The sequence below is a fragment of the Mytilus galloprovincialis genome, chromosome 6, assembly GCF_965363235.1.
Source record: "Mytilus galloprovincialis chromosome 6, xbMytGall1.hap1.1, whole genome shotgun sequence".
Lineage (NCBI taxonomy): Eukaryota > Metazoa > Mollusca > Bivalvia > Mytilida > Mytilidae > Mytilus > Mytilus galloprovincialis.
Window position 1 is genome coordinate 46,789,102 of NC_134843.1, and position 23,566 is coordinate 46,812,667.

General features: G+C 33.1%; 1 protein-coding gene across 3 annotated transcripts in view; it reads right to left on the bottom strand.

The window, feature by feature from the left end:
- The window catches only part of LOC143079722 (ranBP-type and C3HC4-type zinc finger-containing protein 1-like), a 207,324-nt gene that overhangs the window by 23,667 nt on the left and 160,091 nt on the right, over positions 1 to 23,566 (bottom strand). For all 3 annotated transcript variants that reach the window (XM_076255263.1, XM_076255261.1, XM_076255262.1), the window contains exons 10-11: positions 15,818 to 16,096; positions 13,487 to 13,630 (exon numbers count right to left, since the gene is read on the bottom strand). In XM_076255263.1, coding sequence (XP_076111378.1) covers positions 13,487 to 13,630; positions 15,818 to 16,096 — 423 coding nt within the window. The remainder of the gene's footprint in view (positions 1 to 13,486; positions 13,631 to 15,817; positions 16,097 to 23,566) is intronic.

Below are 23,566 nucleotides of genomic sequence, written 5' to 3' on the forward strand. Positions count from 1 at the left end.
TTGCATCTACGATATTTCAAATATTTATGAATGTAGTAATAAGAACATATTCCCACAATTATTCCATCAGTTTTGTAAAAATCGCAATTTTATGTTTAACAAGACAGAAAATACAATATTTATCGGAGTTGTATGATATAACATGGGAACTTATCGAGGCAACACGACAAATTTTTAAAAGCATTTGGAAGGGAGAAGACCAAAAATTAAACTGTTCCAAAAGGCATAAATATATGAGGAATTAATATATATTCCCACACTTTTTGTATCATGAACTCAAAGTAATTTATTTTATCGATTCCTGAAAGCCCCTGTGCATTTCTATATATTTTACTTGGGCTTGATACGGGTGATGTGTGACGTCACGAAAGTCACGTGATGACTGCTATAGTTGGATATGTTCCGCCACAGATGAACCATGCACTATAGACAAGTACACCTTACAATCAATCTATGTATTGCATATAGTTAATCTATTGCCTATAGTATCTTGAAAACTTAACATTGACCAATGACGCATAAAATTGAGGTCAAGGTCAGATGATACTTGACAGACAAACATTCACATCTTACAATCCTTTCATACAACAAATATAATTGACATATTGACCTATTGCTTATAGTTTTTAGTTTACACCAGATATACATGACATATTGCAAAAAAACCACCATATCTCAAAAACTTTATTTGACTACTGAACCATGAAAATGAGGTCAAGGTCAGATGACATCTGCCAGTTGGACATGTACACATTAAAATCATTCCATAAACCAAATATACTAGACCTAATGCTTAAAGTATTTGATATACTGTGGATTCATTATTATTCGTTGGGTAACAATTTTCGTGGGTACAGGTAAACCACGAATTTAAATGTTCAATGAATAACACATGTTCAATAGGCTTTGTATACAGAAATTGATAAAGCCAAGAAATCAAATGAGGTTGAGGTCAAATGAAAACTGCCTGATGGGCATGATAACCTTGCAAGATACGCACACAAACTAAATATAATTATCCTATTACTCATATTAAGAGAGAAATTAACATCACAAAAAATCTTAACCTTTTTTCCAAGTAGTCGCTGAACCATAAAAATGAGGTCAAGAACACATAGATATAGGAAAGACGGATCGTCGTAACACAAAAGCAATATATACAAAGTATGAAGCATCAAGGTCTTCCACCTTCTAAAATATAATATAAAAAAGATGTGGTATGATTGCCAATGAGACAACTCTCCACAAAAAACCAAACGACAAAGAAATTAACAACTATAGGTCATAGTACGGCCTTCAACAATAAGCAAAGCCCATACCACAGTCAGCAAAAAAAGACGCCGAAATGACATTGTAAAACAGTTCAAACGAGAAAATTAACGGCCTTATTCATGTACAAAAATTGAATGAAAAACAATATGTAACACATAAACAAACGACAACCACTGAATTACAGGCTCCTGACATGGGACAGGCACATACATACAGAACGTGGCGGGGTTAAACATGTTAGCGGAATCCCAACCCTCTTCTTAACAGGGGATAGTGCTGTAACAGTTCGACATAAGAACGATCCATAAAAATCATTTGATAAGGGCTTAACTCATCACATGGGTACAAATACTACACAGATTGGACGTGGCCGGGTACTTGTATATGCCAACAACAAAAAGACATTAAGTACAGATATGAGAGTATTCGCAGTTATTGACTGCTAGTTCAAAGCTGCTAACAACTAATAAAAAAATCATGCATCTAAGATTAAATTATCAATCAGTACACATCCAACATCCAATGGATCTAGTGTAAAGACGTCATAAACAGTCAGAGAATAAACATGACCTTATGCAATGCCAATTTACGATACAGGTATCGACAGTTTGTAGATCCAGGAAGATTTATATGTTACAGTATATCACGATAATATCTAGTTTGTCTTTAATTTACTAATAACAAAATCAATATTAATACCAATTAAAACAATACGCAATGCTATAGTTACAGTGTTGAATTGGTAACCTTTTTAATAAGTTTATTTAAAGGATCAAAAAGTTTACCAAGATCATTTATAAATTTCCGGGCACGGTAAAACAAGATTTCAGTAAAAATGAGGATGCGCTATCCCGTTTAAAATAAGTTTTCTTCAGGTACAATAAAACTTAAAAAACAAATCTTTATATCTATGGAAAAATTTTGTAATTAATGGTCACGAAATCCCTGGCTTAATAATTTAACATTAATACATAGATAACGAACGTTAAAATAAATTAGATGCAGGGCGCAGAGGTCGAACTGTTAGGGCAAGTATGGACACAACATTCAAGCTTGCTAAAGCCTTGAATTTGGATTGTGATTAAATGGTTGACACAGCATAGGTTTCAGGCACAGAAGGAATGTGTTTTAATGAACTTAAAAAAATTAAATTTACCTACATGTATAATGCAATATCCAAAATCTAAATACATTGCCATGGATTGATTCAGCAAATAAAAAAATCCCAATAATTCAATTTTGATGAAATCAAACAAAGTTTAATTTTGGACCCTTTTGCACTCAATGTGGACCAATTTGATAACAGGGCCCAAAAATCAAAATGTAAATACATGGTTTGATTTAGCATGTCAAAGAACCCAATACATTCATTTTTGTTGAAATCAAACCAAGTTAAATTTTGGACCCCAATTTGGACCAACTTGAAAACTAGGCCCATAATCAAAAATTTAAATGCAAGTTTATATTTATTATACCAAAGAACCCCAAGATTTCAATTTTTTAAATCAAACAAAATTCAATTTTGGACCCTTTTGTCGTCATGGTGAACCTATTTAATCATGACAGGGCCAAAAAAATCAAAAATATAAATGCATGGTAAGATTAAGCATATCAGAGAACCCCATATATTCATTTTTTGTTGAAATAAAAAAAAAAAGTTTGACAAATTGGACAAACTTGAAACTGGGCAAATAATCAAAAATCTAAATTCAAGTTTACATTCAGCATATCAATGAACCCAAAGGGTTCAAATTTTGGGGTAAGACGGCTTCAAACCGTCAATCTCTTATGGGGTTGACCAGAGTGACATCCCCTCACGTCATTCATTTTCTTTGTATAGTGTGGAAAACCCCCCAACAAATCTTTATACTGAGATTGATGAGAAGGAGGCACACACATGAATACATTGTAGATGAACTGTAAACACTTTTTTTTTACACATTTCCCTTCTGTTTCTCGCGAAATTATCGTATCTTGAGCTCTCCTTTACACTATTCAGATTTACGTTTCTTTTTACAATCTGGAAAAATCAGTATGACGAGATATTCTAAATATATCCAACCTACATTATATTTAATAGTGACGTCATTGTGGGAATGACACACTTCGCAGAAGGAGGGATATCCTTCACTGGTGATTTAAATCATTCTCAGAGTTCGTGCACTAATTAACAATTGGTATTTGTTAAATTTAAGAATAATTATATTTGCTGTTGATGATTCAAACATGCAATACTTTAATTTGTAGGTCAACAACTTTCAAAGTAAACAAAGACCATGGGGATACGTGTGTTTGGGGAGAGAAACGATTTTTTTATTTTTTTTCTGTAAAATTCTGTTTTGAGAATCTTCCTCCAATTCAGGAGCACCTCAATTGATAAGTAATTATCCACTAAAATGAAAGTTAATGTACATGTATCTGAACACTTAAAATGTGACATAGTCTTTCATTAAAACTAAATTTTGTGTACCAACATAATCATTGAAATGGTAAAAAAAAACATTAAATAAAAAATGTTGCATTTTGTAGATTAAACCTATTTATTCATGAAATTTACAAATATTTCAAAATGTAGGATCATATTGTTTTTTTATTAGTACCTGTATCCATGTGATGATAGTTGTAACTGGGAACTTTATCAATGGAAATTTAAAACTGAATAGATTTTTCAGTCCTTAAGAAAAAAATTAAAATCTTAGAGTACTGTCACAAAAAATGGAAAACGGCCCTAGCCTGCAGTTCAGTGGTACACAATTAAGATTTCAAAAAATATTGTAGTTGTTTTTAAATGACAGAATTCAGTTGAATTTTAGATAATTTACTGTCATCTTTAATCAAATGTTTAGATTTAGAAGATGCAGATCTCTTCCATGGTCCAAATTGAATCCTAAACCAAGGAAACGAAATTACTGATTTCAATATTGTCAACCTTTTTACATGTTCTAGCTGCTCTTTTTTCATTCTTTATATGAAGACTATCAAAAGATACCCCCCCTCCCCCAAATAAATAAATAAATTATATATAAATATACTAAATAAATAAATGATTTGGAAAATACGTTGAAGGTATAAAAAGTCATGAGAATTCCGAATGCAATAAGGTTCTATCCGGGCACTCTGGTTCTAAACTTTGGTTCCATCTGGGTTGTTTGGTTCTGAACCTTGGTTCTACCCGGGTTCTTTGATTCGAAACCATGGTAACTGGTTCAACATCCGGGTTGTTTAGTTATAGCAACCCGACTTCTTGGTTCCATCTGGGTTCTATTCTAGATTATTTTAATGTTCCCTATGAACTTGGAGAAGATAACCACAAGTATCCGAATAAAAAGATAAAGTAGGTCAAAGACGCTAAAATTGTTTATAACATTAAACATTTCAGGATCGACGGTAAAAGAGGCTGCCTGTAACACGGCTGGTAATCTACACACGCAGAACATTTGGTTCTGCAATTAAAACCGTGAGAGGGTTTTCCGGTTGTGCTTGAGTGGAGCAATTGTCACCGCTTCAAAAGGTATGTACATTTCTAAATCGCAATTTTCTTATTCGACTGATCAAAATATTCAAAATTGGAGAATGCTATGCTGTGGTGAATACTTTAACAAAGAGATATATGTATCATATACTGTTGTACGTGGAGTTGAACTCCTACAAAATCAGTTGCTCCACGAAAATTTGCCTTAAAAAGTGACATTTAGATTTTGAAATGGTTCTATTAACAGACCTACAAGTTCAAATTTACTTTTTATTCGGTTAATGGGTATGAATGTCGTTTTGGGCGGCGTGGACGCTGTCCGGTGTTGATAGACATCTTAGTAAATCTAAAAACCTCATACTTAAACAATATCCCAAAAATATCATGTGGTCATGCGTGAGAGGATCGGTTCTGATTGAGGACATCGTGAATGCGTGAGGGGACTTGAAATCACATCTTTATACACAAGCTATCAGTCGTTGAAAGTTGCCTTAATATGGTTAGATTGTTTATGAAAAAAGAAATTTGTGTGCATAAATAAAAGTTATGAGATATAATTTTGAAATAACAATAAATCACCAAGTTTTCTTTTTAAGAATAAAAGTCTAACCAATTAATTTCAAATATGTGTCCAAATTCGTGGATTTGGGCAAATCATCGGTATAGTTTACTACCACACTTTGATATTAATTAATATTGTAATTTTCATTGTTATTGACAAATGTTACATCAGTATTGCAAATCTAATCCTGAATTCTGTCTATCCTATTTTTGGGATATTGTTTAAGAAATTCCTATGTGACGTCACTTTGTGCGTTTATGGTTTTAGCTAACTCGGCTGTGAATTTTTATGTGCTGGTTTAGGTTGTTTTATGTATCCTTTTTTATTGTTAAGGTAGTCACCACTTCGATTTTATCATGTATATCTATTATATAGTCATTTTATAAAACATCACTGGTTGCAAAATTATGAATTATTCGAAATAACAAGGATGTTCTTATTCCAGGCAGAACCTCTATCCGTATAAGGCACAACTTTTGGACCTTTGGTCCTCAATGTAATTGTCTTGGCTTTCGAACTTTTTTCATCTGATCTGATCGTCACTGGTAAGCCTTGTGTGGACGAAAGACGCATCTTACATATAATTTTTTTTAAACCTGGTACATTTTGTTAGCTTTAATTGGAGTGCCTCTCTGTCCTATATGTTCTCTCATTTATTTGTATTGTAGTCCTGTCATGTAATGTTGTCTTTAAATGATATATTTACCATTGCGGTAGAAGCGGGAGGTTTGGCATGCCACAAAACCGGGTTCATCCCATCATTTTATCTTAAAATGTCAAGTCATGAAAATAGCCATTGATAAATTGTAATTCGTTTCTGTGTGTGTTAAAGTTTAATGTTGTGCTTCTGTTGTGTCATAGTTTTCCTCTTATATTTGATGTGTTTCCTCAGTTTTAGTTTGTAGTCCGAATTTGTTATTTATGAATTTCGACAACTGTTTACTACTGTTGCTTTTATGGAGACATATTTGCAATTTATTGGTTAGACTGTTTATTCATATACAAAAAAAACTTTGTGTGATGTATTGTATAAATCAAAATATTCAAACAAATATCAAAATTTGTGTTTTCGCGATCCATTTAAAAAAAAAAAACGCAATACAAGGGGAGTTAACTCTTTTAGTAAAAAAATATATACTGGGCCCAAATGAAATTTTTCTACTTTTATTTGTAGCTAGAAACAAATCGTTGATAAAATTTTTCCTTTTATTGTCCGTAAAACCTATCTTCCCACAATGTATTTCAAAATTCTATCTCATAATTTTGTTTATGCACACAAATGTGTTTTTTCATGAACAATCTGACCACATTTAGGCCTACTTTCAAAGACTCATAGTTTAGATATAATATTATGATTTCACGTCCCCTCACGCATTCACGATGTCCTCAATCAGAACCGATCCCCTCACGCATGACATAATGAAAATATGAGGTTTTTAGATTTATTAAGATGTCAATCAACACCGGACAGCGTACACGCCGCCCAAAACGACATTCATACCCATTAACCGAATAAAAAGTAAATTTGAACTTGAGGGTCTGTAATTAGAACCATTTCAAAATTTAAATGTCACTTTTTTAGGCAAGTTCTCGTGCGGCAACTAATTTTGTAGGAGGTCAACTCCACGTACAACAGTAAATGATATATGTATCTCTTTGTTAAAGTATTCACCACAGCATAGCATTCTCCGATTTTCAATATTTTGATCAGTCGAATAAGAAAATTGCGATTTAGAAATGTATATACCTTTCGAAGTGGTGACAATTGCTCGACTCAAGCACAACCGGAAAATCCTCTCACGGTTTACATTGCAGAACCAAATGTTCTGCGTGTTTAGATTACCAGCCGTGTGTAAGGTATTTATTTTCTCATTCTAATAATTTTGATTAGGAAAACAAGATGAAAATAAAGCATCGTTTAGATGTTAAAAATAAAACGAAATATACATTATACCGAACATCAGTCGTTCTGTTTTTATTTATTTACCTTTGCTCATTCCTTATTTCCGTTAATATTTCTAAAAGTTTTAAAACAACAAAATTAGGACCTGTCGTTTAATTGGCCAACGATATATACTAGCCACTTGACCAGTTGACGACTTGCATATATATTTGATTGCACATTTAAAGTTCGAATGAAGTTTGTTAGCTTTATTTAATTGATAAATAAGTTATAAAATATTACAAAAATGTATATGTACAATTTTGTCAAATTTTATACCACTTGTGAAAGGCATGCATACACTCATTATAGGCCCAAAATAATCAAATCAAAATTAAGATTGAATATTTTAATAATAAGATTGTGTGTGTGTTAATGAAAGTGCTAGTGGGATGAATAGCACCAGCACAATAGTCAGAACTTCTGTGTTGGTACCATAGTAAAGGGGCTTATAGAGTTACTCTAGTCCGTTAGTCCCGAACGTCAAAAAAATAAAAGGGTTCCGTTCTCTTAACTTTAGTTGCCTCGAACAAATACTACAAAACTTATACACAAAATTAAAAAGAAGATGTGGCATGAGTGCCAATAAGAACTTTCCACAAAAGACTAGATGGCACAGAAATTAACAGCTATAAGTCACCCTACGGCCTTCAACAATGAGCAAAGTCCATACCGCATAGTCAGCTATAAAAGGTACCGATATGACATGTAAAACAATTCAAACGAGAAAAGAGACGGACAAATTTATATACAAAAAATGAACAAAAACAAATATGTAACACATGAAAAAACGACAACTATGAATTACAGTCTCCTGGCTTGGGACAGACACATATAAAAAAATAGAATGAGGCGGATTAAACATGCTAGCGGAATCACCACCCTCCATCTAATGTGGCATGGGTGCCAAAGAAAAACTCACCACAACAGACAAGATGACACAGAAATTAACAACTATATGTCACAATACGGCCTTCTTGTATGAGTGCCAATGAGACAACTCTCCATCCAAATAACAATTTATAAAAGTAAACCATTATAGGTCAATGAACGGCCTTCAACACGGAGCCTTGACTCACACTGAACTACAAGCTGTTAAGGGCCCCAAAATTGCTAGTGTAAAACCATTCAAACGGGAAACCAACGGTCTGATCTATATAGAAAACGAGATACGAGAAACACGTATAAATTACCTAAACAAACGACAACTAATGTACATCAGATTCCTGACTTAGGACAGGTGCAAACATTTGCAGCGGGATGAAACAATATTATAAAATCACAACATAAGACACACGATAAAACGAAATTCAAACGAGAAAAGAAACGGACAAATGTATAGGCTCCTGACTTGCGACAGGCACATGCATACTGCATAAGGCGGGGTTGAACATGCTAGCGCCATCTCCTTAATCTGGGACAATGTTTATTTCCAAATAAAAAAATTAATTTGAAATTTGGTAGCGTCACTTTTACCGTTCATGAGTTATCATGTTCCTGTAAAAACAAAGAAATGCTGAATTTTTGGTTTTCGATTTTTTTTAATAAGTTTGACTCTATATGTGGAAGTTTACTTGTGGGTTTTTTTTCACAAGCAGGGGCATCTGTGGCCCACAGAAATATTGTACATTTATTTCAATAAACAGTTTATTTACTTCCTTTGGATTCTACTTCTATTAGAATTAACTTGCATATTTTTTTAGGATTGCGATGCAGTTTGATAACAGACAGTGACCAGCATAAAAAAGTGTTTCACTAGATTGAGCTCTATGTCTAAGTGTACTTTAAAGGTTCTTCGCACTGAGTTCAGTTTATTGATATGCGTATACCTTCTGTGTGATTTTATAAGATGCTTAAACAGACTATCCATATCTTCATGTCCATGAAATGAAATCCAAGGTAAAATGATTGAAACATTTTGAATTATCTATCACAACTGGCAGCAATTTGTGTTACTGAAGCAGCAAATGTTCTCTCTAATTTTTCACGGCAATTAAAAGATATCAAAACATTCTTCAATTCAAAAATTGAGAATGGAAATGTGAAATGTGTTAAAGAAAAAGTAACATGACAAAAGAGCAAAAAGCAGTCAAAGGGCACCAATGGGTTTTTAACAAAGTGAGAAAATCCCTCGCCCGGCGGCGGACTTCAGGTGGCCCCTAAACAAAATGTGTACTAGTTCAAACTCCAATACATAAAGCCGAACTTACAATTAAAAACATACAAGACTAACAAAAACCAGAGACTCCTGACTTTGTCAAGGTAATCATACCCAGAGGAACACCCAATATGCATAGGTCAAGAGTCAAAAAGGCATAGACTGGTCAAGAGTTCCATGACAAAAAAAAAACACAAGCAGATTTTGAGGAAAGGGTCATCGTGGTACACCAAACTAACAAGTATATCTATTATAGATATAAGAAGATGTGGTATGAGTGCAATCAGACAATTCTCCATATAATTCAAACAAAATATACAAGTTGTACAATGAGGGCAAAGGTCAAGTTCATATGAAGTTTCTCGTGCCACAAGACTCAATATCTTACGACAATACATCTTCATTCTACATATTCAGAAGCAACGTCAATTTAGAATTATACTTTTAGGTCAGGGTACTATACAAGGAAAACATTGTATCATGATGACACACACAAAGTGCATAGGTCAAGAGTCAAAAAGTCATAGTCTGGTCAAAAGTTTCGTGTCAAAAATTCACAAAGCAGTCCTGCATGAAAGTTAATCACGGTACACGTAACAATGTCTTTTGTCATGATGCACTACACATGCCAAATACAGAAAACATGGGTCAGGGACAGAAACAGAAGACATATAACTAAACTCAATGGAACAGTACTTGTATTACAGGTCACTATATACAAGTGCCTTCAACATAGAACATAAACTCTCGCAACACTTCAAAGTTAAAACCGTCTTTCACAAAAGTTTGAGCAGGATTCTTTGCAACGATTATCATACCACTGTTAATTGTAAATCGGGTCGTGCAGTTATGTCAATAAATTAAAACGGTAAGATAAGACATTAAAACACTTAAAACTAGGGTTAACCATTATTTTCTAACCTTACCATGTGATAGCACTATGATAAACTGATAGAAACACTTGATGCAGTCATGAAATTTAATATTTGCAATAGTACGACCAGAACAATACAAGACAGAGTTGGAAACAAATGAAATTACTTATACATACGAATTTTTAATCACAATGCACAAATAAGGAACCGTAGTTTTCATTCCATTTATTCATCATGTTCATTTAAAATGTACGCTCGCGTTAAACAATGGAAATTAACACTGTATTTTTATATAAACGATCAATCTTGTAAATAAATAAATAAATAAATAACCGAAACAAGGGCCGTCTTTCCCCTCAGAGCTATTCAGCTCTTTGATCATTAAAATCAAACTAAGTTTCAATTCGGACACTTTGGACCTTAATGTAGACCAATTTGAAAACGGGAACCAAAATAAAAAATCTCAATACACGGTTAGATTCGGCATATCAAAGATCCTTAATAATTCAATTTTTGATGAAATCAAACAAAGTTTAATTTTGGACTTCATGTGAACCAATTGTTAATATCTGTGTCATTTTGGTCTTTTGTGGATAGTTGTCTCATTGCAATCATACCACATCTTCTTTTTTTTATACAATTTAAAAACTGAGACCAAATTCCAACCAGATGCTCCGCAGGGCGCAGCTTTATACGACCGCAGAGGTTGAACCCTGAACGGTTGGGGCAAGTATGGACACAACATTCAAGCTGGATTCAGCTCTAAATTTGGATTGTGATTAAATAGTTGACACATCATAGGTTTCTGACACAGAATGAATGTGGTCTAATGAACTTAAAATTTTTGTTTTGCCTTTGAGCAATACACTATGCTGTTGAATATTAATCCTCTCAAAAAATGTTTGTGAAGAAATTTTCTTTTTATTTATGAAATCTGAAATGAGAAAAATTGACCCCCCCCCCCCCCAATTTTTTTTTCACATCCCCCTTTCCTTTATTCCAAAACCGATCTCAATTCAAATTTCTAATGAAGTTTGCAACAATAACTACTCATTTAAATACATCATAAAATATTAAAATGTAAAAAAAGTGCTTGTTATCACTGAATGGTAAAGTTTGTTTTAATTTATCAGTTGGTAGTAAAAGTGAATATACATTGTATATTGTATAAAACAATGATTTAAGTTGATTCAACTACTATTCTGGATAAAGAAAGATAACTCCAATTGAAATTTTTTGCTATTGCACAATATTGTGCAATTAGATATTTCTTGCTATTGCACAATACTGTGCAAAGGAAAATACTTGCTATTGCACAATACTGTGCAATTGAAGATTCCTTGCTATTGCGCAATACTGTGCATTTGAAAATTTCTTGCTTTTGCACAATACTGTGCAATTGAAGATTTCTTGCTATTGCTGAGTACTGTGCAATTGAAAATTTCTTGATATTGCTCAATACTTAATATACTAATTTTGGATCCTGATTTGGACCAACTTGAAAACTGGGCCCATAATCAAAAATTCAATTTTTGTTAAAATCAAACTATGTTTAATTTTGGACACTTTGAACTTTAATGTACACCAATTTGAAAACGGGACCAAAAATTAAGAATCTACATACACAGTTAAACTTGGCATATCAAAGAACCCCAATTATTCAATCTTTGATGAAATCAAACAAAGTTTAATTTTGGACCCCGATTTGGACCAACTTGAAAACTGGGCCAATAATCAAAAATCTAAGTACATTTTTAGATTCAGCATATCAAAGAACCCCAAGGATTCAATTTTTGTTAAAATCAAACTAAGTTTAATTTTGGACCCTTTGGACCTTAATATGGACCGATTTGAAAACGGGACCAAAAATTAAGAATCTACATACACAGTTAGATTCGGCATATCAAAGAACCCCAATTATTGAATTTTTGATGAAATCAGACAAAGTTCAATTTTGGACCCTTTGGACCCCTTATTCCTAAACTGTTAGGACCAAAACTCCCAAAATCAATCATAACCTTCCTTTCATGGTCATAAACCTTGTGTTTAAATTTCATAGATTTCTATTTACTTATAATAAAGTTATAGTTCGAAAACCAAGAAAAATGCTTATTTGGGCCACTTTTTGGCCCCTAATTCCTATATTGTTGGGACCTCAACTCCCAAAATCAATACCAACCTCTCTTCGGTGGTCATAAACCTTGTGTGTAAATTTCGTTGATTTCTATTTACGTAAACTAAAGTTATGGTGCGAAAACCAAGAATAATGCTTATTTGGGCCTTTTTTTGGCCCCTTATTCCTAAACTGTTGGAACCAAAACTCCAAAAATCAATCCCAACCTTCCTTTCGTGGTCATAAACCTTGTGTCAAAATTTCATAGATTTCTATTTACTTAAACTAAAGTTATAGTGCGAAAACCAAGAAAATGCTTATTTGGGCCCTTTTTGGCCCCTAATTCCTAAAATGTTTGGATCAAAACTCCCAAAATAAAATTTCATAGATTTGTATTCACTTTTACTAAAGTTAGAGTGCGAAAACAAAAAGTATTGGGACGACGACGACGACGCAGACGACGACGCCAACGTGATACCAATATACGACCAAAATTTTTTCAATTTTTGCGGTCGTATAAAAACTTAATACACGGTTAGTTTCAGCATATTAAAGAACCCCAAGAATTCAAGAATAAAACCCCATTGAAATTGATCAAGAAATAAGCAATTTATACAAAGTATTAGAAAAGTATTGTGTTGGTCCCTTTTTGGTCCCTTATTCCTAAACAGTTCGGACCATAACCCCCAAAATCGTACCATTTCAGAGAGATCCATGCACAAGTTTACCTTTTTTCTATTAATGTGTCAACGATTTACAGCAGTTTTCTGTGCATAGTTCTTTATAATGACAATTTGTATGCCAATATAAACAAGTTTCGTCGTTAAAAGTTAAGTGCTCTTTGGTAATTTGTTTCCAATTTTGACTCAGTTTTTTATAATAAATCCGACATAATATTCAAAAGTGAATTTGTGCTACATAATATTCGCTTATATTAAATACGTGAACATGTTAATTTCATCAAAGAAATTATTTACCTATATCCAAAAATATCAAATGTTGGAGAAACGTGAACCACCAGCAGCGGTATCGACCTAGTGCTAGTAAATTAAGTAATAAGTTACTCACTTAACTTGTCAAATATAAACTTACATCGGGTCCCCATCTTGGTCCTTTCGTCACCCAACATATTTCCGTTTTGCATATTGAACATTTTATCCAATCACACCCATCTTTTTTCTGTAATATAACTTTGCATTGAGGGCAATGCATTGCATCCCCTTTATTAACCATGTCCTGAAATGAATATTTAACATTTTCATAAACATTTACGAATAAAAGGAGAAAATGAGGTAAACGCCAATCACACAACACCCCACCGATAAAAGACACCCATAATATATATATATATATATTGTTCATCACCAATCTAGATAAAATTGTGATTAAACTTAAACTTTATAAAACATTCTTTTTATAATGTGTCTCCATAAGTTGACCATTAAGATAAATGACTAGTGACGACGTTCCTGGTTTGGGATAAGCGATATGAAACTTTGTGTATATAATTTGTATAAAGAATATGTATTTCGTACCAAATTGTTTAGAGGGAAACATGAACTGTTACTTTAAAGTTAAACATGTGAAACCACATCAGCCTGTTTCAAGAGATACAATTTCTAGATGGATAAAAATGGTAATTGCAAAAGCTAATATTGACACAACAATTTTCAAAGCTTACAGCGTTAGATCTGCATCAGTTTCTAAAGCAAAGATGAATGCAGTACCTATTTCTCGTATTTTACAAAAAGCAGAATGGTCAGACGCAAACACATTTAGATAGTAAAAGCGAAAATTCGCATTCGCGAGTGACAGTAATATTTATGCATGAACTTGGTATCTTGGGGCAAGAAATAGAAAGCATAGTACGCACTGATATTCTGGATAAGAATACGCATTTGCGTCATCACAAATTTTAATCTAATAGTTGAATTTGGAAGTCAAACTACCTACCTAAAGTGATTTATTGACATTTCATCCGGAATTTTTGTGAACGCAAACCGATAGTGTGGGTGTAAACAGGGTGATGATAATGTGAATCAATCAAGATGTGTAGGATAGCTGGTCAACACAATGAATACAATTTTCAAAATCGTATCTTAGTACAAATATTTAGATGCTATAAAGGTTGAACTAATAAAAAAAAAAATATTTGACGTTTACAGAGTAGATGCACTCACAAGAAAAACAGTGTTCAGGGAGATAACTCTAACAAAGAAAAGTATACGGTTAAACAGGGTTAGTTTTAAAAGCGTATAAATTATCCAATATCATATACCAAACATCAAAGCGACATCTTGCAAAACAAAAGTGACAAGCAAGAAATAAAAGTGGCAGAAGAAGAATATTTAAATTCTAAAAATAGATATGCTGTGATCAATTAAACATTAATACAATCAGCATTTTAAAGGACCACAAGAATATCTTTTTGATGAAATTCAAGAAAAGTTTATTTTATGACCCTTTGGACCTCAATGTGGTATTATTTAATTAATAATTAAAATAAATACAGGATTATATTCAGGACTTTAAAGACCCCCATTTGGACCAACTTGTAAACTCGGCCTAAAATCATTTTAAAAGAATAACAAACAAACCTACCACATAAAACAATATACCAATTATCATTAATGCATAATATAAATCTATAAAATTTATCTGTAATCATCTTCAAAATGTCTAGTAATGAACAGTAAATTTCTAACTATATTTATACAGTCCTATATAGTTTACAATCATCAGCACTTTAAAAAAACTGAAATTTTGTAATACACTGTCAATCAGATATTAACTAGATGCTCTGTTATATACAAACAGGTGAAAATTAGTCATGTTAGTGTAATCAAACTTTATATATATAATTACTTTTCTGTTCAAAGAGAAATAACTCATTCACATAATATTACCACTTTTGAATACTGTATTATAAAGGGCGATAACTCGATAGAAGAAAAGCTAAAATATTGAAAATTGAAATTGACCTTCATTTAGTCACAGAAAACAACATATTTAAATTTAAAAAAAAAATGTTCAAAGAGTTTTCATGTTATTGTGGAGACCCTGTTTGGCAGCCGCACACCCGTCCGCCCGCCCGTCGTACATCCCAATATCAGTAACCGATATTTCCTTCGAAAATCCGGTTTAAAACATATGGAAAAGTTAAGAATGAAATTCTGCATAGTACATAGGTTTGAAAAATACGGAACCGAGTTCGGAAAGCAGCTTGGAGGTCTGGTTTACGGTAAAAGAAAACTAACTGCGTCATTTCAAAAAATTAAAATTTATGATTGGTTTATTCGGAAATCAATAGATATTTTTTAAATGTAAATGTCTTTATGGTAATTATTCAAATGTTGTTCCACAAGTGAGCTTGCTATGATAGCCTTTAAAACAATGCATCAACAAGTAATGTAAGTGACATACGTATAACATCTCTTTAGTTCTTTTAGCAGCTGCATTGTTATTTGCAGGTGACTGTAAATCATCTTGGTACATTTTACAATTCACTCCTTCGTGTATGGCTTTACATGTTAAACAGTTCTCTTTCTTGCATATAGGACAGTTAAAGAAGTTCACATGATCTTCATAAATACACCATCCTCGACAGTCAGGAGTTTTACAATGGAAGCTATTTATTTCCTGGCTCTCTGCTGTTGATAAACTCTTTTGCAAATATCTTTCATATACCTCGACAGGAACTAACTAAAAATATATATATCATAGACTTAAGGTTAAACAACTTATACAGAAACAAACTATCGAGAGCCAAAGGGGTCAAATCATTCCAATTATCAAACTGTGAGTATCATTTTATCATGAATATTGGGTATCTGCATCGGCACTTTCGGTATCACTTCGGAATAATAAATATCCTACAGAGTTAGGAAAATTGACGACAGATATGAGTTCGGTTTTCTTTCATAGTTATGAGAATGACGGAGTATGCAACGAATGATAATATGTACAGTCCTGATTTTGGATTGATTAATTTTGTTTTTCGCGTTGTTTTGCTCATATATGTACTAAAATCAGTGACAAGTCTTCTTCGGTTATGTCATAAACGAGTTCGGGGTTGTGGTCAGAACAATCGGAAAATATCCGTCGTCATATGTGGAACCGATATTCCATAACGGTCAACCAACTCATGAAAGCGTCCGTAAAATATTCGAAGGGATGCGCCACTTGGAACCCTTTGCTTAATAACTTTCTTTATAAGCAGCATTCCACTTTTAATTAAATTATATTGGTAAATGCAATCTCTGGAATATATAGTATCAACTGGTAAAGAGTATAAAGTATGTCGACAATTAATGACACAGAAAATACAAGACCTTTCACCCTCTCATGTAACATATATATGTGAGAGTAAGTAGGTGAAATTAGGAATTACACGCAATTCCTGAAACTGCTTAGTTATTACCAGTAATTACTAATTTTGAAATGAATTTTTACACCTATCTACTAACTGTTGACAAAGATATTTATTATTCTATTCTTATATAATAAATAATGGTGCTTTGATTTACCAAAACTATATGTTAATGACCCGGAAGGGTTTTACTGCAATGATATGTAGGATTTAAAAACTTACACCTGTCAAATTAAAGGGCATACAACCGGATGTGACGTACTATGATTTGATGGTATTACACATAAAGAAGACTTATTTGTTGGATAAACTGTATGTGACTTTTTTCATGTGTAATACTGGTTATTTCAAGCATTCCTGTCATAGTCAGTTCAATAGTTTGAGAAAAATCTAGTTTAATGTACGAGGACATCTACAGCGATTCGAGGAAATTTCTTCAAAAATTTCAAGATAGAATAAAGTGTAGACCATTAACTGATCAAATATTTATCTCATCTGCCTACAAATAGTTTAATATGACACAAAATATTACTTTAGGGTGATAAATAGCGCTAATGGACCTCTTCGTCTTCCTTATATGGTCTTTTTTTGTCCATTTATACCTCTCATTTCCTCAAAGTTTCAAATTTGTAGGCTAGTAAATAAAACTTTTTGTAACTTTCACTCATTTATAGGAAAGTAATTGAGGAAACCAAGCTGAATGAACTATCCATATAACGTTTTACTGTCTCCATGGAGGTTTCCTTATGTAAAACCTAAATTTGGTGAATAATTTGCTGTTACTGCTTTAAAAATTAAAGAACCTTAGTGAGCCGGCTCACATATACCTCGACTCCACACTGTCACTGGACAAATAAAATAACTGTACGAAAAAAAATCATAATTTCCTATCAATATTCACTTCTACATAGTATGCCCTTCCTTATCATCTACAAAGTTTCAAGAAATTCTGTTGCGTGGTTTCATTGGAGTTGCGATGACAAACTGTTGCAATAGTATATTGAGACAAATAAGTTCATAGAAAAAAAAATGAATCATAATTTCCTGTCGATATGCACATCAACATAGTATGTCTTAATAATCTACAAAGTTTCATGAAATTCTGTTGTGCGGTTTCAGAGAAGTTGCGATGACAAACTGTTGCAGTAGTATATTAGTATTTTATTGTTCTCTGAAAAATGGTTTTTTAATTAGGTCTTTCTACTTTACAGGTCCCGATCCCGAAATCCCGGGCTTAAAAAAACAAAATCCAGAGGTCCCGCATTTGAATAAATTTAAATCCTGACATCCCGAAATTCGAATTAAAGAATTCTCAGATCTCGAGAGGATCAATCCCGAAATCCCGAGCTTAAAAACACACGATCTCGGACTCCCAATACAGGTCATATTCCCCCCTTATATCGAAGTTATTGCGCTTTTGAGACTGCCCCTCGTCTAGTTGAAGACTATTGTAGGAGTTATCTCCCAAAACACTGTTTCTTAATTTTTTTAAAATTATTTTACCAAATTGCTTGCTATATCCTCGGTTTTGTTTGTGTCCAATTTTGACGGACGCATACGGAGACTCCATATGAGAGTTATTTCCCCTTATGTATTTGACATAAGGGATATATGATTTAATAGTATGATTGGTAAGTGATAGAGACCTAAGGTAAAGTGAGTTGAGGTCCTTGATTCATTTAAAGGAAACTGAGGCCAAGGTCAAAGGTGTAGGTCAAAATTCTTTATTTTGACTTTTCTTTGTTATTTGGTCTCCTCTGTCACTTTTTAAGATATATATAAAAGAACTAGTGCAAAATCTTTGCCTAATTGGGATAAAGATAAGACACATTTGGTCTGAAACAATTCAAGTACTTCTTATAGGAATTAGTGTCCTTGAAAAATATTAACCTGAGTAATCATGAGTTAACCGGTAGTAGCTATTTTTGAACATATTTAATGGAAAATCACCTAGATTTTTTTTTAAATATGCATACAAAATCCTATCATTTGAAACCGAAAGCGACTTTCCCTAAACCGATGGTACTGATATACTTAGCCGTATTTGTCACAACTTTTTGGAATTTTAGGTCCTCAATGCTCTTCAACTTTGTACTTGTTTGGCTTTAAATTTTTTTGATCTGAGCGTCACTGATGAGTCTTATGTAGACGAAACACGCGTTTGGCGTATTAAATTATAATTATGGTACCTTTGATAACTTTTTATATACCTAATTTCTTCCTTTTTACAGACAAAAGTATATAGAAACTATATATTTTTGGATTCAGTGTAAATAAAGCTATCATCTGAGACCGGAAGTGACATTTTGAAAACCGAAAGCTGTCAATTCCCTCTCTTATTTCAGTCAAAAATATATAGCAGCATTTATTTATTGAATCAGTATGAAGAAACCTTTCGTTGGACGCCTATAGTGACTTTGAGTAAACCGAAAGTTGGTTCTCAATTGGTTATGGTTTTTAATTATGAGGTCTTTCCACTTTTCCGTGGAAAGAACTTTTGATTTTGTTCTGATTATTAGGTCTTTTCACTTTTCCGTCAAAGTCAAATTCTAAATTTTTTATTTTGGATTATTCTCACTCCTTTTCATTAATCGTACATCATTCATGGCAACAAATGATATACCAATTTCTGTACTCCCTGTTTTATAAAACTTTCAGAAAAGCATGTTTCAAAACATGTGTATGACTTTCCAAAAAAGATTAGATCTTTACAGCCTAGCACAGTCTGGGTTTAGACAAGAACACTCTTGCCAAACTGCCCTTATCAATATCGTAGATAAATGGGTACAGGATATGAATGACGGTAATATCAACTTAGCAGTCCTGTTGGATTTTAAGAAAGCTTTTGATGTAGTAGATCATGATATTCTCTGGTAATGAATTGCTTCGCTGAAGGCAGCCTGACACGATCGCAGAGGTCGAACCCTGAACAGTTGAGGCAAATCTGAACACAATTTTCAAGCTTGATACTGTCTGAATTTAGATTGTGATCAAATTTTTGACATAATGAAGGTTTCTGACACACAAAAAAATGTGGTCAAAGATCTATTACAAATCTATTGCGCAATTGATTGAAGGTTTCTTCTTTCTTCTTGAATTTTTTAAAAAATTTGAAATTTAACAAATAGGAAAAAAAATATAGCCGCTTTAAAAAAAAATGAAAAAAAATCTCTCCCCCAGTTTTTGAATCACTCCTTGGAGAAATTACCCCCAAACTCAATCCAAACCTTTGTAGTATGGAAACTTGTAGTACAATTTCAAAGACATCCATTCAAATGAACACAACTTATTGTCTTGAAACTAGAAACATGCCCCTTCTTCCTCATGTTTGGGACAATATCCCCCAAACTCAATCCCAAACTGCCCTTTGTGATATGGAACCTTATGGTACAATGTCAAATAGATCCATACATTCACAAACAAATTATTGTCTGGATGCTACATTATGCTTGTTTTTGGTCACTTTTTGGCCCTTAATTCCTAAACTGTTGGCACTATAAACCCAAAATTGAATCCCAACTTTCTACCTGTCGTATTAAACATTGTGGTAAAATTTAAGAGCAATCACAAGCTATTACCCTGAAACTAGAAGAATGCTTGTTTGTGGACCCTTTTTAGACCCTAATTCCTCAACGGTTGGGACCATCATCCCCATAATCAATAATTCCAACCTTCCTTTTGTGATATTGAACCTTCTTAATAAATTTCATAGAGATCCATTCATATACAAAATTTAATCCTTGTATCTATGATGAGTTTATTTTAACTAAAGTTGAGTTACGGAAACCTGATGTGTCTGCGGACGACGACGAAGATGCAGACGACGACATCATACCATTATGCGATCCTAAAATAGTTTGGCGGTCGTATAAAAACTTGAAATTTATGGATTTGATAATGCTGCTGTTTCTTTTCTTAAATCGTATTTGATTGAAAGAACTCAACGAGTACAAATTGGTAATGCTCATTCTGAAAAACTTTATATCAAGTATGTTGTCCCCAAGGCTCCATATCAGGGGTCCTTATGTTTATATTATATATAAACGACCTTCCTATCTATATGAAAAATTGTTGCACTGATTTATATGCTGATGATTCAACTTTACATCTTTCCGGTAATTGTTATCAAACTCTGCAGTCAAAGGTACAAGAAATGGTGTTGAGGAATGGTGTAATGATAACAATATGTTCAACAATAAAAATAAAACAAAATATATGATTATTACAAAGCAAAGAGCAATGCCACATCACAATGAGAGTTGTAAACTTTAAAAATCAAGAGATACAATCTTCCACATACGAAAGTCTCTGATGCATTTGTATGGAACGCCACAGCTGTCTTATGTGTAACTCTGATATTACTTTATGTTGTTTTGTCTTGATTTAATATGGTTTTGACATTACGTATTGATGTTTTAATATAACTCAATATGGAATAGTCATTACTTAATGGTATAGCGATATTACACGACATGGTTTCGTTTTGACTTGATATAGTTTTGTCATTACTCAATATGGTTTTGTCATTACTCGATGTGGTTTCAACATTATTTAATATGGTTGTGTCATTTGTCAATGTGGTTTTAACATTACTTGATGTGTATGTGACTTAACGTAATGTAGTTGTTTCATTACATGATGTGGTTTTGTTATTTCGTAATGATGATTTGTCTATTCTTAATATGGTTTTAACATTACGTAATGATGTTTCAAAATTTGACAATTTTACACTACTTGATGTGTTTGTTTCATTATTTGATTTGGTCTAGTCATTCTTTGATGTGGTTATCCCATTACTTGATGAGGTAAAACCACGTGACCAATTCGGAAAAACCTGTTCTATTTTTAGATAGATTTCCATGTTAAATGTGCCTTGAATGCGAGCCCTTGAATGCGTGTGGCCATCCATCTAATTAGTGTTCAAATTAAAGATCGGGTTACTGTTTGAGTTAAACTTTGAATTAAACTTTGAGTTAGTTTTCGAATTCAAGTCATGCTTAGAATTAAAGTTCTAGTTAACATTAAGTTTCGAGTTTGACTTCGAGTTTGAGTCACATTATGATTAAAGGCAGAGTTTTAGTAACAACTTTGAATTTGAGTCACGTCTTGAGGTAGAGTTTGAGTAAGATTCGAATGTAAGCCTTATTTAGATTAATTAAGATTTCGAGATGAAATTCGAGCTATTTAATATGTCTTTTTGAGTTCGTAATTAAATTTTCTATCGCGGAACAAGGGCTTTTGCTCGGGATTCCGAAAAGAGGGCTCCGGGATATGCGTACTAAATAAACAAAGTTGCAGTATACAAAACGCAACATAGGAGTTGAAATTAAGTTAGATGTGGTGTGATTGCCAATGAGACAACTATCCACCAAAGTTTAAATGCAATGGGTGTAAGAAATCATATAAAGGCAACCGTACAGCGTTCAACACTCCGTATAGTCAGCTACAAAAGGCCACCATGCACTATGTGAAAAAAAATCTATTTTTTAACAGATTTCAATATGTCGTTTGTTTAATGTGCTTTGGATGGTAATCACCAAAGTTAAAGTTCAAATTAAAGTTCGAGCAGTTGTTCAGAGTTATTTGGTATGAAAAGAGTAACGGCAGACAATAATAATTAAAAAAAAAAAAATCCTACAAATTTTATAGTATTTCGGACACAATTGGGAATTTGGGATATCCCGAAACCACTTGGTCCTGTTATTTGATCTGAAGTTCTCAAATAGAAGCAGTATTATGATAAATTTGTAAAATAATCCATGGAACGCTGTGTATCGCCTGTAATTGCTGCTTTCAGTATAAAAGCGTAATGTTGATCGGTTGTACATTCATCGGTCAAAACAAATAAAAAAATGTTTTTCTGTAGATGATTTTTCTTGATATTGAGGAAAAAATCCTATACAAAGTTTAAAACATGGAGGTAATAAATTTATCATTTCAAAACAGTTTAATTCGGTTTTATTTTACTAAAACAAAACTGTATCGTTTTTGAAGAATTAATGAGCAAAACCCATACCCCATAGTAAGCTTTAACAGGTCCCGAAATGAGGCCACTTTCGACGACGTTGTTGTGTCTCACTCCCGCCTCATTGAAGTCGCAGGCTCGACACAAATCAAAAGACTAATAATTTTTTGTTAAGAAATAAGACACTTCAAATCATGCAACTCACACTCAAGTCACAGGAAAACCAGGGGAGGGGAGGGGGCTCGGACTAAACGACAAAGCATCAATTCTATAAAATAAGAATTCTCCGATTTTTTTTAGCGTTAATGATCATTTGAACATATATACGAATATCAATCTTTTACTTTTAATCAATTGAATTCTCTGATCTACCTCGCACTAATTTAAAACTTTTTGGAGTATCAGTTTCACATGTGATAACGAACATGTTCCAGTTGTCGTAACCATAATACCTTCAACTTTTACTCGAATGTGAACTTCCAAATAAAACCAAATCGTGTAATTTCGCGAATAACACGACGGGTGCCATACGTTGAGCAGAGATCACCCCGATGGATTTAAATTACCCAGTCATACCGATCAATTGAGTCAGCCAATTGAAACTGTTTTCAAGCCACCGCAACTTTACCGCAACTGAAAGTTTGGGGCATAGTGTTTAACCTCTGTCCGTCCGTCCGTCTTTCTGTCCCATTATGGGTATATAGTTATTCCGCATAACTTCCCCCAACAGTTTGAATCCTATGAAGTTTTCTCTTTACTCTCTGTTTGTACATTTATTGAAGGTGTGCTGCATGTGGTCAGGGTTTAATTTCTATTAATATGTGATCTTTTCTGAGAA